We start from the raw sequence: 17,888 nt of genomic DNA on the forward strand, positions 1-17,888 counted from the left end.
TGGCATACCTGTAGTTCACTCCAGTGACATTCCCACTCTCAGAACCACTTTAGCGAGAGGAACTCAGTGGTAGCTGTAGACAAGAATGGAAAAGTCTCTTTGCAATACTCTTTTGGACCTGCACCACAGCGGATACCAAGGAAATCTATCAGTTTGTGAGTGTCTACAAAATGCAACTCTCTAGATAACAGGTTTAAAGTAAAGATTTAATACAGCCTCCATCTCCTATGATGTTGCAGTGACAGTTTAAAACTCATTCTCTAAATCTCAGCAGACTTTATAGCTAGCAGTGGGCCAATATAAAGTTTAATAGCATTACAACACATAAATCATCTTTTAAAGATGCTACTAGTAGCTCCAATATTAAATGCAGACAATCGCCAGTGGTATAAATAATTTATCAAACACCATTTCAGATTAGCCTTCCATGCTGAGTTATTTATTTTAGCCTTTTCTGTACGATTCCTAAGGCACTTTTTGAAAGATCCATTACTGGTCAGTTTAATGAACTTGGGGGTCTGTTTTGTCCCCTCAAGCACTTGGGTACAGCTGTGGTGACCATTACGTGGCCGACGTGGACCTCTTTGTGCCTTTTACAAGTGCTGCCCATTTGTCATGTAGCGGTAAATGGAGCTGTACATTGGAGTCCAGGGACACATTGTGCGATGCAGTGATGGAGACAAACAGATAGCTCTATAAAGTGCTGCTTGTCACAGCTGACTCGTAGTACAGTACATCACTCTTATTGTAATCTCATTTAAGAAGCAGGGGTGGCCCAGGAGACTGATACTCCCAGTTAGTTTGGTCTTTGTAGCCATAAAGCAGGAAGTGTTCCTTTTATATTCTCTGAACTTTTAGAGAGTGTGCTTTTTGCTTGGATTAATTATTACAGGAACTTCTCCACGGCTCAGGGTGAGATCTGTCATCAGGTTTGCTTGGACCCCCTTCTCCTGGTTTAGGCTTGGTACAGTGGTCATTGTATAGGGGTAAACTGTTTCCGGAGCCCTCTGGCTTACTTTCATCAATAAGTTATCAGTTACTAAGCAACAGCTGTAAGCCAGACTCTGTAGTAGGTTTTTTCTACACTTGATTTCTAATTTGTGCAGCATTTCTGTGAGGTGGGATTTATTATTAGTATATTAGAGAGCAGGAGAGTGAATTCAGAGAGGCGAAGTGATCTGCCCAAGGTTACGCAGCAGTTAGTAGGAGACTGGGTGTGCAAGCCTAGTCTGTCTGCCTCTTTATCTGCCAGCTGGCCGTGACCTTAGGTCCCCCCACTTGCATTCAGTCACCAGGGTCATGGTGCTCTTTTGGCTGAACCTCTCAGAGTGAAAGGAAACTGTCCTTGTCCTAGGAGCCCTTTTTTAGTAGCCAGCATGTGTCCCGCTGGCTAATCCACACTGAATCTCCAGGTTCCCCTGAGACAAGCACCGTAAATCCATGAGCAGCTGGTCTGGCAGGGGAGAGCCTCGCACCTGGGCCTGGCCAGCTGGGGACAGGCTCTGTAGGGCCCTGGTCAGAACCCCTCTGTTGCAGCTGTCCCTAGACAGATGCTGCTTAGGACTCAGGTCACCCTGCATCTTGCAGAAAAGGGAAGTGCAGTTTCCCTAGAAACAATGAATCCTAAAGGAAGAAACAATGTTTCCTGCATTTATTGTGGGCCAGAGACAGATAAAAATGTGGTGTTTTCCCCACCTCTTGCCTTTAGTTTGTGGTTTTTCTTGATAGTTTTCTCAAATATTTGGTAGCACATGTTAAAGACAAAAGTTGTTTAATTGCAGAATTTCACTATAAAGAAAACACAACATGAATATGCCCAGGAGTGTATTTGCATATGTGTCTAGACTTCTGTGTAGGGATACTGTAGGCAGAGACAGTATTCAGCATTATAAAGCAGTTCCTAGAACACAGTAGGTCTCTGGAAATATTTATTGATGATGTTAACTATGTAAATAACAGGCAGACAGTAGATTGCAGACCCTCAAGCTTTTTTATATTTTATGGAAATTGAACCCAGGGTCTCATGTATGCAAGGCAAGCACTCTACCACTGAGCTACATCCTCACCCCTTTTTACAATTTTACTTCATTTTGAGACAGGCTGTATGTTCCCCAGGCCAGCCTTGAACTTGTTATCCTCTTGCCTGTCTCCCAAGTAGTTGGGATTACAGGTTTATGCCACTGTGCCTGGCAAGTCCTTCAATCTCAATGTTGATCACTGAAGTTACACTGTGGGAATGTTACCCCGGCTCGGTCAGAGTAGAGAAGGGCCTTTGGGTGGTTAGTCTGCAAGTATTTTGGGAAACACAGTGCTCCCTAACCTGCAATGGAAGTGAGTGTCAGAGGAGCTGCTAGTTGGCCCAGCGAGAAATTGGCAGCTACTATCCTCGTCCTCTTAAACTTGCCCACGTTTTGAGAATCCTTAGTGATGGAGAGGGTGACATAGCCCTGAATCAGGGGACTGCTCTCCACTGCTGCCTCCTGATGAAGAGACCCCAGCGCAAGGAGGATTGCTTGAGACCGGTTTTACTCTATACTGTTCACCAGCCCTGTGACCCTGGGCAAGTCACGGCTCCTTCTCAGCTATGGTTTCTGACAGCGCCAGTCTTCAAAGGTTGTAGGAGCAGGAGTAAACAAGATAAAGAGCATCAGAGTGCCTAGCTCAGTATTTGGCCCCATATAATAGGTGCTCTGTAAATATTAAGATCCGTGTCATTCCATAACATCTTCAGTCCTGTAAACATGAGGGGCTAACTTTGGTGGGGGGAGTCGGGAACTTGTAAGATCTTAAGAAATTATCTTCCCTAGAATTGGTGGAAAGAAATTTAAGATACATTTTCCCAATTTTTCTTTTTTGGTACCAGGGATCAAACTCGGGTCCTTGCGCTTGCGAGGCAGGCGGCGGAGCCACTGAGCTAAATCCCCAGCCCCCATTTTCCCAGTTTTTAACAGTAATACTTAATAGCACACATGATAATTTTAAGAGTACATCAGACTATACCTGATGCACTTTAGAATTTCTACATTGAGAAGTTTTATCAGTTACATAGTCATGTTACAGAATATTTGCAAAGCAAAGGAAGACAGCTGTACTCAGCACTAGTAGCAGTCTAGTTCCTATGTTCACAGTCAAATGGATTGACATTAGATACTCATCTCTCTCATATCAGGTGTTTATTTCTGGTTCCTTTAAATCTTCCCCCTTCCTTGCCCCTTAAAATAAAACCACTGGAGAAATAAAGATCTGCAGTCCTAAGTGCTGCCAGCAGGACTTGTGATATCATTAGGTGCTCTTGGCTGGCGAGAGGTACCAGCAGCAGTGGTGAGAAAAACAAAGAAAAGGAAGTGGTTAAATGCTAAGAAAGAAGAGCGGGAAGGGGAGAGGAGATGGGAGCCAGGAGCAGGGCTGAGCCAGGGGCTCTGTGTGCACGCGCACACTTGGACTGCTAAGGTTGGTGAGGCAGTGAAGCAAGTTGGAGGGAAGTTGCCTGAGCCAATCGGTGGTTGGGTTTTGCTGTCTGTGTGGTGGCAGCGGCCATGTCCTTGGCTAAGGAGCTTTTTTTGCTACTACCTTCTGAGGTTCTGGTGGTAAGGTTCTTTTTGGAGGAGGGTGATCCTGGTTTTCTGAGACAGGGCCTCTGTAGTCCAGGGTGACCTCAAACTCTCAAATCTGTTACCTCAGCCTCTCAAGTGCTAGAATTGTGGTGGGCACCATCACACCGGATCTGGTGAGGCTTCTCACTATTGAGAGTACCTGGAGAGAGTTCCTGATTAGAGGACCCTGTTTGAATTCTTAAGGGACTGTATTTGTACAAGAGAATAACTGGCTTCATTGTTCCCATATATGTGTGGCTCAGGAAGTGAAAAATATGTGGGGTAAAGATAAAAATAACCCCCTAGTCCTGCTGATGGTTTGTGGAAGCTGCACTTCCCACAGAGCCTCTTACCCTTCTGGGTCTGTAGGGGGCGCTCATGTTACTGCCACCCCAGGCTGGCTGGGGCAGGCAGGGGAGCAGGAGGCTGGAGTGGGCTCAGGTCTTCTGACAACTCAGAGGCATTGAATCTGCCCTGGGAGCATCTCAGGCTGGGATTTGGACAGGGAATCTTTCTCGAAGCATTGGATGAGATGCTTTGATCAGCTGGCATGTGTGTAGACTGTCCTGGGAAGGTTGGGAAGAGCTGCTGCATGGGCTGCTTTCCCTTCTTTGAGAGCTTGGTTCATTTCTGCCTTCACTGCTTGAAGGGCTTGAACTTAGTGTTCCCCAGCTTATGCCCAGCTGCCTGCTCTTGGATGCTGTTTCCTGAGTGCCTGGTGCTGCTCCAGCCAGTGTTCCTGTAGCTCCTACTCAGTTAGCCCTAGTCCTCACCACACTGTGCTGTGGTTACGTGGGTCTAGTGCCCCCTGGACTCTTCACGTCCCCATATGATAGGGACTCTGGGGCTTCGTCCATTCTCCAGCCCCAGCTCCTAGCCGGGTCTTCTTGATGAAGAAAGGAATGGGTCCACTGCTGGGGACTTAAATTTGCTATTTCTAGGCAGAGCAAAGGAGAGAGTGATTCAGAGAAGTCTCTTCAGTGAACTTTGAGCTTGGGAGTGCAGAGTGGGAGTGGGGAGAGGTCTCACCCTGGCAATCTGCCCCACTGTCTTGCAGTCCCATGATACCAACGTTTCCATTATGTTACTAGGAACTATGTCTCAGCCATTGCTGAATATTTTTTATCAGGGTTTAACAAACTAAGCCCACGGGCCAAATTCAGCTTAATACGTGTTTTTGTTAATAAAGTTTTATTTGGAAACACTCATACCTATTTGCTTATGTGTTGTTGTGGCTGTGGATGCTACCATGGCAGAGATGAGCAGCTGTGAGACTGTTGTGCTCACAAAAGCTGAAATATTTACAACCTGACCTTTTACAAGAAGCAAGTCTTGACCTGTTTTAGATGATAAACGTCATCAGCCCCGTAGTTCCCCGTTTTGTGGTGGCTCTGCGATGTGAAGCCGTGGTAAAAGTGGGGTATGTGCATTAAGGGTTTGAAAGGCCCAAGTCCTTCACTGAGCAGCAGAGCAGCTTTAGGCAAGGCATTGGGGCTCTCTTTGAGATCTTTTTTTCATCTGTAAAATGGGCATTGGAAATAATATGCAGCTCCCACATCTAGCGCTCCACCATGAGAGCACTTTGGGGCTTCACAGTAGGCCTGCAGCTTGTTGTGGGCACCTTGTGTTACAGCTGCCCTTTTCTCTCTCAGGAGGAGGAGGCCAAGAAGCTCGTGAGTGAGGCCATTGCAGCTGGCATCTTCAATGACTTGGGGTCTGGGAGCAACATTGATCTGTGTGTCATCAGCAAGAACAAACTGGACTTTCTTCGCCCATTCTCAGTGCCCAACAAGAAGGGGACCAGGTGAGTGAGGGGTGACCTTCTTCCAGTGTGCCCGAGTGTTTTGAGTCCTTTTCCCTGGGGAGGAAAGCCGGTGTCCCAAACCAGCCTTACACACAGACCTTCGAGCCAGCATTTGCGTTGTGACAGCCGACCACTGCAGGGTGTGGAAAAGTGACTTAAAGCAGAGAGTGATGGTGGGAGAAGGGTGGGCCTCGGAGAGTGCACTCAGGCAGAGAGCTGGGATGCAGGGGTCCCAGCGTCTCCCTTTCTGAAAGGAACCACACTACAGAGTGGAGCTGTGAGGAGGTGTGTTTATCCTCACCCTGGTCCAAGACACCAAAGGTTCTAAGCCAGTGTCTGGGAGCATCTCATTGTGGTCTTGAGCTGACCATGTTTGTGACACCAGAGTCGTGCCACTGTGGCATGCACACACCAGTGGCTCATCATGGCAATGCAGGCCAGGTTTAGGGAACCAGGGTGAGGTTCTAGTTGATGTGTGGAACAGACAGTGACGTGTGTGGACCAGGTCCTCAGCAGTTCCTCAGGGGTGTCCAGCTGCTGAGCCACCTCCTGACCTCTTCCTGGAGCATGGCTCCTGAGTTCTGCTTCCAGCCATGTTTACTAGAGTGAGCGAGCAGTGTCTGTGATCTCTGCGGGGGCAGCTTGCTTTCATTGAGTGCCTGCTCTTACCGCACTGCAGATCTGAAGCTCCAGTACTCCTTGAAAGGCAAGGGTGAGGTATCACTGTGGGTGCTTGGTGCATCTCCATGGGCCGGGGTGTCCCAGCAGCACAGAGCTCTGGGGAGGCTGCTGGCTGTCTCAGTACCTGTGGGCATCAGTCTTCCTGCACTTGAAGTGACGGAGCTGGACTAGGTGATCTCTAAGAAGCCCACAAAGTTGGTTGGGCCTTGAGCAGGAAGGGAAGCAACTATCAAGCACAGAACTTTTGAGGAGAGCAGGTTTAAGCCCAGCTCCCTGAAGATGGGAGGCAGGGAGTGGTGGGAGAGGGGAGGGTGCCACTCCATCTGGACTGAATAGTGTCCTGGTAAGGCTCCTGCAGGCCCTGTGCGAGCCATTGGAAAGCGGTTTGTATGGTTGAGAAGGGAGCATAGTCACAGCTTGTGTTTCTCACCTAGAAAGGAGACCATACATTCGGACAGAAACAAAGTGACCAGGTGTTCCAGGAGGGCTTGGCAGTGACCTGCCCCCTGGACAGGGCCGGTCTCCTCAGTGCCTAGGGCAGAGGGCACTGCAGTAACAGTGTCCACACTGGAATCCCACTGACATTCTCTGCCAGTGACTGATGATGGGGGCGCCACCTGGGTGAAGCAGATCCTTTTCAGAGTGGACAGCAGGTGAGGGCAGAGCCAGAGGCCCGGGCAGGTGCCAGTGCCACTGTGGCCCTTGCCCTGTGGGCCACTGTTGCTGCTATGCTGTGCCGTCCACCATTGCAGGTAGTAGAAGCCTGCCCCGCACAGCACAGGCCCTCACAGTGGGGCGTCTTGTGACTGTGCCTCCTGAAGACATTGAGGTGCAGCTCAGATGAGTTACACACACACGGGCCATTGGGCTGTGGGTCCATGATTGCATGGTGCTGCCGAGGCCCCAGCAGGGTAGGCTGAGAGACATACTCAGACACTGGGGCAGCGCAGGGAGGGGTCATTTTGGAAAGTGCAGCTGCTCGGGCCTCTGCAGAAGAGGGTGGGTGGGAAGGTTCTACAGGAGTAAGGCAGGCCTGCCCTTCTGCCCCAGCTCCAGAATGTGATTCAGAACTATCCCTGCCCACTTTTTTGGCTTCCTGTTCCCTCTGTGAGCCCAAGAAACCATTTGAGAGGATGACTTTTCCAGGTGGAAAATGGCCATGGCAAAGCCAGCAGCCTTCCATTAGTCTCTGCCAGCTGGGGACAGACCAGAGCACAATTGGGTGTATGCTTCTGTTTGACCGTGTCAGAACTCCTGGCCCCTGCGTGAATTAACAGCTCACCTGTGTGTCTGATGACTGCCTTCCAACTGCACCCCAAAAAGAGGTTATGTCCTCGTGGTGATCCATCGTGTCTCTGCAGGGGACAGTTAATCATGAGAATCATGAGAGCGTGGGCTAAGGTGACAGGCTGGGAATCTGGCTGCGGACACTTTATGGTTGGTGCTTCCAGACAGCTTAGCGTGCAGAAGATGGTGCCTGAGCCAGCCTTGTTTCTGAGGAGAGCAGGGTGATCACGGTGGAAAGGAGAGGCTTTACCTGTGCAGGCTGCTAACAGGCACTCGGAGGTGGAAGCCTGCAGCCCCAAGGCCCAGTGTTTTCCAGCATGTATGGGGAGGGGTGGGGGTGGGGGACACTGGAGCACACACTGGGCAGGTGGTGTCTGGATTTCCTCTTCCATGTGCCAAGATTGTATCCCTCCCACGTGTCCATTTCTTAGCAGTGGTTCCTTGGGGGCAGTGGAAAGGGATCCCTGGGGACTTGATTCCCCTGGGCCGAGTGGAGTGTGGACTTCAGGCCCCTGCTTGCTGCCTGGCCAGAACTCTGCACTTTCTAGCTCTCTGTCAAGCACCTGGAAGAGAATCCTCTCTCTGCCTTTGTTTCTCTCACTAGGTTTGGCCGGTACAGGTGTGAGAAGGGAACCACTGCAGTCCTCACCGAAAAAGTCACCACTTTGGAGATTGAGGTGCTGGAGGAGACTGTCCAAACGATGGACACTTCCTGAAGGGTCAGCAGGTGGCTGGGTACTGCCCTGGAAGACTGGGGGCAAGGGAGCCCTCCAGAAGATATTCATTTGGTCATTTGCTGAACGGAGCTCAATAAAAATGAAAACCACAGTGGGTGCCTGAGGTTTGAGGACTGTGTGGTTTTTGATCAGGCCTTCCTTTCAGGCTCCTAATCATTCTAGGAGAATCATTCTGGTTGGGTGTCAGCAGTGTGGCCTCCCTGCAAACAGGACAGGCTGCCTGTGGCCCACAGCTTTGCGGTCACTTTGGTTCCTCTGCTGAGGTGTGCAGGCCCTACCCAGGGCGTGGATGGTCCTGACAGATTGATGCAAGCAGTGCAGCCTCTGTCCCAGCAGCCAGGCAGGATTGCAGATGAGCCTCGGGCTGGGGGTATCGGTAGAGCAAGGCCCTGGGTTCCATCCCCAGCACTACAAAAGAGTAAAGAAAAGTTTCCCAAGTTTGCATTCTCAGGCCCTGCCCAGTTCGCAGTGCCAAGAGTTGGGCAGGACAGTCGGCTTTCTCATAGCTGCACTAAGCTGGCTGAGCCCACGGTGCCAGTTTCATGGACATCAGAGGAATTTCCTGGGACTTAAAATTGGGATGTGACCATGTCATAAGCCCTCAGCCTGGGAACCTTTGGGACAGTAAGTTCCATCGGGCAGATTGCTCTGGGGTCGGGCAAAATGGGTGGCGTGTGGCAAGCAAGTTCTCCGTGTGCTGAGGCTGCCTGTGCCAAGGGACTCTGAGATCCAGAAGCAGAATTATATACAAAAAAAATTCTGCCTGGAATTGGGAAAACTCTGAGTGGCTTGTGTTGGGCAGGAGACAGAGGTGCCAATTCTCCCCCACGAGAAAACTCAAGGATGCGCCCACCTGAGCCAGCTCCCCTTGGGAACAGCTGGGAGTGGGCTGGGGAGATGAGTGCAGTTACTGATGCTGCCACTTGGCTGACGGCTGTCAGAACCATTTGGGGAGCTCAAGAAAATTCCGAGATTACTCAGAATGTCCGGAGCCTGACAAGCTGTTTTCCAAACCTCCTCAAGAAGTTGTGCTGCTGACGTGTTACAATCTCCCAGCTCAAGAGGAAACTGTCGGAAGCTGTTCTAAACCCCCAAAGCACTCCCTTCACAGAAGTTCCCTCTCCCCACTTTATTTCAAACACGAGGGCATGGTCAGCAGAGGCATCTGGAGACAGCTCTGAAGCCTGAAGGTGTCATGCAGAGCAGAGCTCAGCTTGGAGGCAGAGCAGCGGCCTCCAGGGCCCTGTCAGCCAGGTGAGGTCAGGACGCACCTGACCGAGACACCAGTGAAGGTTAACTTGCATATAAAAACACAATTCAAACTACTTCTAGAGCTTGAAATTCCTTAAATTCACATTTATAAATTAGTTTTCACAGTTAATCCTATTGGGAACAAGCAATAAATGAACATATTTCTGGTTTCCTACACATAATACAGTTGCACTTTAATTCTGACGTGCATGGCCCATGGGCTATTTTCTGAAGAGTGGATGGCTACTGCTTTGGGATCTTCTGCATCGTGCTAACTGACCTGCATCTTTTATTTTAAATTCTGTCAGCAACCTGAAGGTAGATAGTATCAGTCCCATTTTAGAGATGAGGAAACTAAGGCTCAGAAAGGCTAAGAAACTTGACCAAGGTCACACTAAGAAGTTGCAGAACCAGAATTTGCCAAGAGCCCAAGGACAAAGCTTGTAGCCCATGCTTCCTTCCCACAGAGGGAAATGCTTGACACTGGTCATGACAGGAGCCACCACCACTCCAGGAGGTGACGGGGAGCCCAGCACATGGCAAGGGTTCGGGAGATGAATAACCAGACCGCCCAAACCTGGCTTTCAGGTGTTATTTGCCTCGCAAAGCTCTGCTCGATGCTGGATTATCGTCATCACTCATCAAGTTATAAAATGCAGATTAAAAATATTAGTGAAATCTCTATGCTAGTTTAAAAAATTATTTCCACTTTATCCCTTTACAACAGAGTAAATTGAGCACACAGCTTGATTGTCTGGAAAGATACTAAGAACTAAACTGAACGTGCTGCTAACCATTGTCAGAGGCTCACTGCACAAGTCACAGCGTCCCCTGCAAGTCTCCTGTCAGTGTAGACTTGGACAGGTCTCAGAATTCCCCAAAGATTCACATTACAGTCCAGATTCAGGGGACTTTGGCGGCTCGCTGAACACCCCCTTGGCAACAAGCCAGCTGAGATGGTGCAGACAGTACAGAGAAAGAACTGGGATTTGACTGTTGCCTGGTGTTCAGCATCTGCTGCAAAGGCCGGCCGCCTTTGGGGGACCCACTGAACCCTCTTGTCTCAGCTGTTCAGGCTGCAGGAGGCTGCTTCAGGAGAAGACTCAAGTAAGGCAAAGTGGTGTTGGCTTTTGATGCAGCTCAGTGCCTGTTCAGGTGCTGGACATCCAGACGTGCATCTGCTTGGCCACCTGGTGCACGTACGCGATGTCCGGCCTCTGGTCGGGGTCGGGGTAAATACACATACTGACCAGTTCTCGAAGCTGCAAGGAGAAAGCAGTTGCTGTTGTTAAGAAAGCAGCCTTAGCAAGCGTTCCTGTCGGCATCGGCACATCCCATCCTTACAGCACCCAGAAGGTGCTGCTGTTGTCCCTATTAGAGGTGAAAAATGATGTTACGAAAGGCTAAGTGATGGGTGCACAGCCACAAAGCTCCCAAGGGACAGCCAGGGCCACTCCTTGGCCTGTCTGGCCCCAAGGCCATGCTTTGAGACCGAGAGTAGTTATTTCCAAGTAATTTTGAACTCTGAATTGGGTGCATCTTTGGGCTGATGTGTGGGTGTGGGTGTGGGTGTGTGTGTGTGGCTGCTGTCAGTCACACAGAGGCCCAAACCCGAGGACCCCACTCAAGGAAAGGGCTTATTGATCATAATAAATGCATTAACATGCAGCAGGGCTGCGGTCTGCCCACCCCCTGGCCTCTTCATTGTGCTCATGAAAGACAGCACTTTTAATTACACAGACGCTGAGGGCTTCGCCTGCCCGGGCTGGGGGAGGGGCGACTTGAGCCTCCGATTGCCTCCCCTTCTGATAGCTCGGGTGCCAATTATTTTAATGGTAATTAAAATAATGACCTTAAAAAGCCCGTGTCTTAACTTGCATGGCTGGGCTCACTGCAGTGTTTTCCATTTGAATACCTGCTGCTGTGGGGGCTGGTGTCCCTGCTGTCTGTGGGGACAGGAGAGGTCCTAGACCAGAGAGGGCCGAGTGGCCTCAGTGGTCACTCCTGCGGGTCTGCAGCAGGGCTGGAGGGTTGTTCTGGAGTCCCAGGGGCTGCTACACACTCCCCTGGCTGAAAGGCTGGGGCCCAGGCATCTGCAGTCAAGGGTTTCCTCTGCACTGGACTCATTCTAACTGGCCTTAGAGCCTCGGGCAGTGCCTGCCACCTCTGTGGTATTTCTGGGTTCTTTCTCAGCACTGGGAGGCCCCAAACCTGACAAGGAAGATGCAGCCTGTGCGGATGCCTCTGGTGAGGTCATCTACCGTACACAGCTTGAGCAGGCAGCTGGGTCAGTCTCTGACCCTCTGACCCGAGTTATGGTGCCTGAGAAAGCCAGGTTAAGTTGGAGTCTGTGACCACACAGTCGGCAATAAGTACATGTTTGAGGTTTTCGGAAATTAAGAAACAAAACAAAAATAACTGTCTTTATTTCTAAGAGGTCGTGGGCCATACTCAGGAGCCCCTGGCTAGGCTCAGGGCCTGTAGGTGCTGCACACTGCTGCGGATGGTAGGCACCTGGGGCCCAGGTGTCGGAGAACAGCATGGCTGGCTCTGGACAGGGCCAGGGGCTTTCACATCAGCCTCGGGACAGAGGCAGAGGGGACAGCACCCCTTTGTGGACTGGTGCTGAGGCACAGATTAGTTGAGATTTGTGCCCAGTTGCGTGGCTCTAAGCTTCTTGCTTCTGAATGGCACAAGATCCAAAGTTAAACAAAGGCGAGAAAGGAGAAAGCAAACACAGCCAAGAACTTTAAAGAAATGAAACTCGATTTTCCTTTCCTGCCAACTTGCACTCCAGAGCACAAATACTTCCTCCAGAGGTGCCCATGAGAACTCTGCCAGCCGCTGAGGCACAGTCAGGAGAGGAGGGAGGGCACTGCGAAACTGCCCCAGCCCTGGACCTGCCCCAGGAGGCGGCAAAGCCCAGGGACATTGCACAGTGTGCTGTGAGGGGCAGCCAGCCTGGACACTGCTGGGAGCCTACTCTGCCCCTCGTGCACAGAGCAGCTCCTTCCAGGTCTCACCCCTAGACGCTTGGCTGCTGTAGAGACGTGCCACCGAGACAGGATGGCATTGTGGCTAGGGGCAGGGGCATCAGTTCATTCTGTCACCTTGCCCAGGTTCTTTTGCTGGGCTGGACCTTGGTTTCCTTACTGAGAAGATGAGGGGACAGGAGTGGGTGTGATCACGGACAGTGGGCCTGCAGGTGGGCCCGGGAGGGCCTCAGGCTCACCCCCACAGCATGAGCCTTCCACAGGTGGAGCTGGAAGCTGAGCAGAAGGATGCCAGTGGCTCCATCTGCTGGCTGCTGCCTTTGGGGGCTGTACCACATCTGTGAGACTCCTCCTGTAGAACTTCCCCCATGGGCCTGGCGCCTCCCAGAACTCCTCCCTTCCCCAGCCTGCAGAGTGAGCCCAAGCTCCAAGCTCGGCCTCCCGGGGGGGCCCCCATGGCTGCCTGGGGTCACCAGGTCGGGCTCTGGCCTCCTGACTCACCTTCTCCGAGTAGTGCTCCCCTGGGAGTGGAGGGTAATCACATTGCTCAATCTTCTGGCAGAGGGAGAAGAGATTCATTTTATCTCCATAGAAGGGGCTCTGGAGGGCAGCCATCTGCAGGGGAGAAGACAACAGGTCAGTTCCAGCCTCAAGGCCCAGAAGGACTCCGGACGGGGCCGGGTCCTCCGGTCCACACTGCAGGGACTGTGCAGAGGGCCTTGGCACTGGGACCCCCAAGGAATCCCTACTTGACCTCAGGCCAGGACAGAGGGCCAGAGTTTTGTCTCGGGGCCGGCGGGAGCCAAAGGAAGTGGGCTTTGTGGGTGCCTTCCGGGTTCCCCCATCCTCTTCATACCCATGCCCATGGGCAGTGTCCTTGGGTATGCAGGTGGCCTCAAGGAGGTAGCATTTTGGGTTTCCTTAGGCCAGGTCCAGAGCCTGTGCCAAGGCGGCACCTGTGAGCCCAGGCCCCGGCCTGGCCACATGCCTTTGGGTGGGTGTGTGGGGCAGCATCACCGCTTGCTGCTCCCATGACACCCCCTCCTCACCCCTGCAGGAAAGGCACCTGGCAAGGGAGGGGACCTGACTGGGAGCTGGCTTTGCCGCCCAGTCTGCTAATGGCCTGACGAGGGCAATGCGTCTCCAAATGTTTAAATGGGAGCCTCGGGTGCCAAGGGTTAATTGGGCAGTTTCAAAAGGACATCTGTTGCCACAGGAGAGAGCAGCTGGGGCTCTAGGGCAGTCACGGGGGTGACTTGGGTGCCCCCTGAGTCGTGGCTGGAGGATCCAGATGGATTTCGCTGGAGATGGCTTCTGTTTGGGGTAGACAGGGCATTTAATGTTGGCCCTGCCAATGCGAGCCCTAGTTTCTTATGCAAGGGACCCGTTGTCCTTCAGCAGGCCAATCTGATCTGATTTTCACAAACTTGGCTGCTTGGGACTCCAGGAAACTGGAGGCAGGAAGCCCCCACATCTGCACTCCCTTTCCCAGCACCTTCGCATAGCCTTGTCAGGAACCTTTCTGAACAGGGTCAGCAGTGGGCTGTACCACAGGGCCCTTGGCTTCTCCACCCCAAACTGCAGATTCCCATAGAAGCAGCGTCCCTCTCCTCCCTGCTGCCCCCTCCAGCTGCCAGCCTCGGCCTTCCACCTACATCAGGGCAGCGGGCTGTGAAAGAACCTTGGGCTGCCAGCAACACTGGGATTAGGACGATTACCCAGGATAGCGAGATCCCCAGCTCTGGTGGCCACCCAGCCTCTGGCTGGTTGGAGCAGATAAGGAGCTGTTTGGGGCTGATGCTAGTTCCTCGTTAGAGCTGCCAGAGCCATGGCTCTCAGCGCTGCGCGTCCTCAGAAAACATTCCCTCCTGGGAGTTATTGGGATGACATGGCCAAGGCCTAGGATGGGTGGGCGCTTGCCCGGCTAGGAGGGCTGGGAGAAACTGGTGCATGATTGGAGATGTCGGAGAGAGAAGGGGGAATCAGACTTTAGCAAGAACAGGGACTGCATCTGTCAAGGCCCCAGACACCCATCTTGTCACCCAGCACTTCTCCAGCACATCCTGGAGAGAAGGGTGGCCCAGAGGCCACACAGTCTTCAGCCCTACTCCCGAGGGAAGGGCACTGGCCACTCGGCTGCCTGGGCCGGAATCCCAGAGTGCTGTCACATGCCAGGCATAGCTGAGTTCCTGCAGCCCAAGTCCTTTCTGGGTCTCCATTCTGGATGGGCCCCTCAGCTACTGAGAACTACCCCCCCCGCCCCGCCCACGGGTCCTGGCAATGAGCATGCCAATTCCCTCAGCTCCAAGCTCAGAGGCGAGCTCCTGTGTAAATAAATGAATCCTGCCGAGACTAGGTGGCCCGCTGGGTGCCTCTATGGGCTGCACTGGTAATGAAAATAAAGCACCAGGCCCTCCAAGGCGATTCCTGTGGTGCACTCTGGCGTCCAGGCAATGTCGCTGGCTGGCTGGCTGGCTGGCTGGCACAGTTCTCCAGAGCCTGACCTCAGTGCTCCACTGGGCACCCACGGAGGGCACGGGCCAGGGGTGTGGTGGTCCCTCACTAGCCATGAGTCAGTGTGGGGATTGTGCGGATGGGATGAAACCCAGGCTCCCGAGATGGGATGTTATCCTGGACTCCTAGGAGGGCACCATGTTACCACCGCGCCCTGATACGGAGGGCAGAGCAGGCTGAAGAGGTGCTGGGAAGCAAGAGGCTGCAAGGTTAGGACCGGGGGCCATGAGATATGGGCAGCCTCCCCATTTTCCACAGAAAGGACATAGGACAGAGTGACCCCAGAGCCCTGTGGGAGCTGCTGCCCACACCGACTGCAGCCCCGTGAGACTGGTGGTAGACTTCTGGCCTCCAGGACTGAGAAGGCAAATGCTGTGTGAAGCCATCAAATCTACGGTCATCTGTTGGCCACTACAGAACACTGACTCAGGCCTTTGGAGATCGAAGCCATGCCGGGGCCAGGGAGGCCCTGTTGTGGGACTGTGTGCCCCTCAGGCCCCAGCCCATGTTCCACCAGTACCACCCAGAGTTCTCAGTGGCCATCTGGAAGGGTGGGGACCTTTGTCACAGCTCCGCAGGGGGCACCCCAGAAGGACAGACACCACAGGCTGCCGGCAGCAGAGGCTGCAGTCGTGACTGCGGGATGTCTCCTTCCAATTACACAGCCCTGGGCCCAGATGTGCCCCACCCTGTCTGCTGGGCAACATCCACTTCTTCCCTGTGTGCTGTGGGAGTGGGGAGGGGGTGCTGCCCCATCGCTCTCCAGGGGCCACCACCAATGGGAGCCATGAGGACGGATGGCCAACCCCAGGGGACATGGCTGATTGATTCCATTGACTTCTCATGGCTGATATCCCCCTGGCTGTGAACAGCACCACCCCACACACTGCCAACAAATCCATCAGCCGGTGCAGGGGTAGTGGGAGTCACTAAGGGGGACCTCTGCCTCGGCAGACATGAGGCAGGTGCCCAGCGGCAGTTCGAGTGTTGACGAAGACTGTTTCTTGGGCAGAGGGAGCCAGATGCCTGGTAGCCTAGGAGATGCACACAGTGCTCCTTCAGCCTGGCTGGCCTGTTTTTATGTGCAGGGACCCCCATGGCTCACAGAGGGCAAGAAACAGCTTCCAGAAAATAGGAAACACAGAGTGGAAAAAGAAAAGGAAAAACCATCTGGACCAGGGACAATATACATGAGGATAGGAGGACAAAGGAGACTCCTCCCTGGGGACTGGAGCTGAGCTGCGTGGTGGTTTCCCACTGGCCAAAGCAAAAAGGGAAACGGCAAGGTGCCACGGCCTCACCTCCAGAGGCAGGCAGCAAGCGACAACCACTCAGCTCGCACTGGGTCAGTGTCCTTGTGGACAAAGTGAGGGCTGGCTCTGGGCCATGTAGGCACCATGCCATGGTCTCCTTCATGCCTCACTGCAGGCAGGCTGGGACCCATGCCAGCGGGGCAGTGCTGACTTGCCCTGGCCTGGCACTGGGATTCGAGCTCAGGTCCCTGTGAGTGCAGTCTGGGCTCCTGCCTGCCACTGCATCTCTCCCCAAAATGACACAGGTGTGAGTCACACTTATGAGTTCACAATCGCACTCACCTTGCCCTCAGTGCTGAGGGCACTGGCTTGGGCTTTGAGAGCCCTGGAACAGCCGTCCCTACCCCACAGGACAATGCCCACTCAGAGGTGGCCACTGTTTATCTGCTGATGTGACAGGATTTCAGGGTGGCTGGAGAGACCCTGGACCCATGACTCATCTTGGATGATGGGTGCCACTGTGACCAGTGACTCCCCCACCACTGGCTGTGCTGTGTTGTTGGTGAGACACACACAACCTTCTTGGGCCATCCTGAGTGTCCCTGCACACAGGCATCCGAGGCAGGCAGGGTTTTTCCTGTTGTCCCCGCTGAGGACAGTTCTGATTTTCATCTCTTTGCCCCTCGTGCTAAAGACACTGACTTCTGCAGCTGGGCACAGTGGCACACACCTGTGAGGCAGGAGGAGCAGGAGTTCCAGGCCAGCCTGAACCACACAGCCAAACCCTATCTCAAAAAAATAAAAGTAAAGACACTGACCTCCTTCCACATTCTGTGTCCACTGTCTGCTGCCAGGCTCACCCACCCACCTGGCTCAGCCAATCCTGACTCCCAGCCCACCTAGGAGCCAAGCTGGGGAGAGACAGGATGGGGGACTGCACACCCCACTCTGAGGCAGTCATTGGGTGGGCACCCCAGCTAGGCGTTACTTCGGTCTTCTCCACCTGATGCCCTGCAGAGTCCCAGAGAGGACCCGTCTGTTCTTGTCAGTTCCAGGCTATGGGCTTACAAGGACTCTGCGAAGTCTGAACCTAACAGGAAGCACAGCTTGATCTCATGGTGTCCACCTGGCACTTGGAGGGAAGATCCTGCTGTCTAGAGACCCTGGGCCCGAGGGCTGCCATGTCGTGTGGCATGGTACAAGGGTGCCATGTCTTGGGCTGATGCATGAAATATGGGTGCAGTCAGAGCTGCCCATCCCCAGGAAGCAAAGGAAGCAGTCCTGGACACTGTCCTAGGCATCACAGACTGTTCCTAGCCATGCTGGCTTCATGGGGAGGTCCCTTCAGCTGATCAATGCCACATCAATCCACGAGGACTCCAGGGAAAGCAGAAAATGATCAAGGTTCTAGTTGTAAAAACCGAAGCCCTCTCTTGCCTGACATTTCATTATCAAGGATCTGACAATGCAGGGCAGGAACTACCGCTCCCATTCTACAGATGGGGACTCTGGAGCTCGGCAAGATGGTGTACTCCTGCAGCTACCAGTACTGGGTTGCCAGCAACACAGAGACCCCAGAGGGCCCGGGTCTCCCTGTTGTTGGTGGCTGCAACGGCTTCACAGATGAGGACAGTCCATGCTTCCCACTCCCCCAGCTACAGGGTCCCAGTGTGGCCAAAATGCGTGTGGCTTCTGTGTACTTCTGCCCACTGAGACTCGGACATGGTGCTGTCCCTCAGTCCAGCCAGCCCTGAAACGGGCTGTCTGACAGCCCT

General features: G+C 53.1%; 2 protein-coding genes across 6 annotated transcripts in view; one reads left to right on the plus strand and one right to left on the minus strand.

Annotated features, from left to right (window-relative positions):
- Psmb7 (proteasome 20S subunit beta 7) overlaps positions 1-8,205 on the plus strand; it is a 59,152-nt gene extending 50,947 nt beyond the window's left edge. Inside the window, exons 7-8 of the mRNA XM_004849396.4 lie at positions 5,246-5,397; positions 7,970-8,205. Coding sequence (XP_004849453.1) covers positions 5,246-5,397; positions 7,970-8,081 — 264 coding nt within the window. The 3' untranslated portion in view covers positions 8,082-8,205. The remainder of the gene's footprint in view (positions 1-5,245; positions 5,398-7,969) is intronic.
- A 1,223-nt stretch (positions 8,206-9,428) lies between these two features.
- The window catches only part of Nek6 (NIMA related kinase 6), a 69,025-nt gene continuing 60,565 nt past the window's right edge, over positions 9,429-17,888 (minus strand). For all 5 annotated transcript variants that reach the window (XM_087183219.1, XM_004849399.4, XM_087183221.1 and 2 more), the window contains exons 9-10: positions 12,848-12,961; positions 9,429-10,615 (exon numbers count right to left, since the gene is read on the minus strand). In XM_087183219.1, coding sequence (XP_087039345.1) covers positions 10,505-10,615; positions 12,848-12,961 — 225 coding nt within the window. In that variant the 3' untranslated portion in view covers positions 9,429-10,504. The remainder of the gene's footprint in view (positions 10,616-12,847; positions 12,962-17,888) is intronic.

The sequence above is a fragment of the Heterocephalus glaber genome, unplaced genomic scaffold (assembly GCF_053883595.1).
Source record: "Heterocephalus glaber isolate CG9 unplaced genomic scaffold, H.glaber_assembly_v1.0 deba00001479, whole genome shotgun sequence".
In the NCBI taxonomy this organism is placed as follows: Eukaryota; Metazoa; Chordata; class Mammalia; order Rodentia; family Bathyergidae; genus Heterocephalus; species Heterocephalus glaber.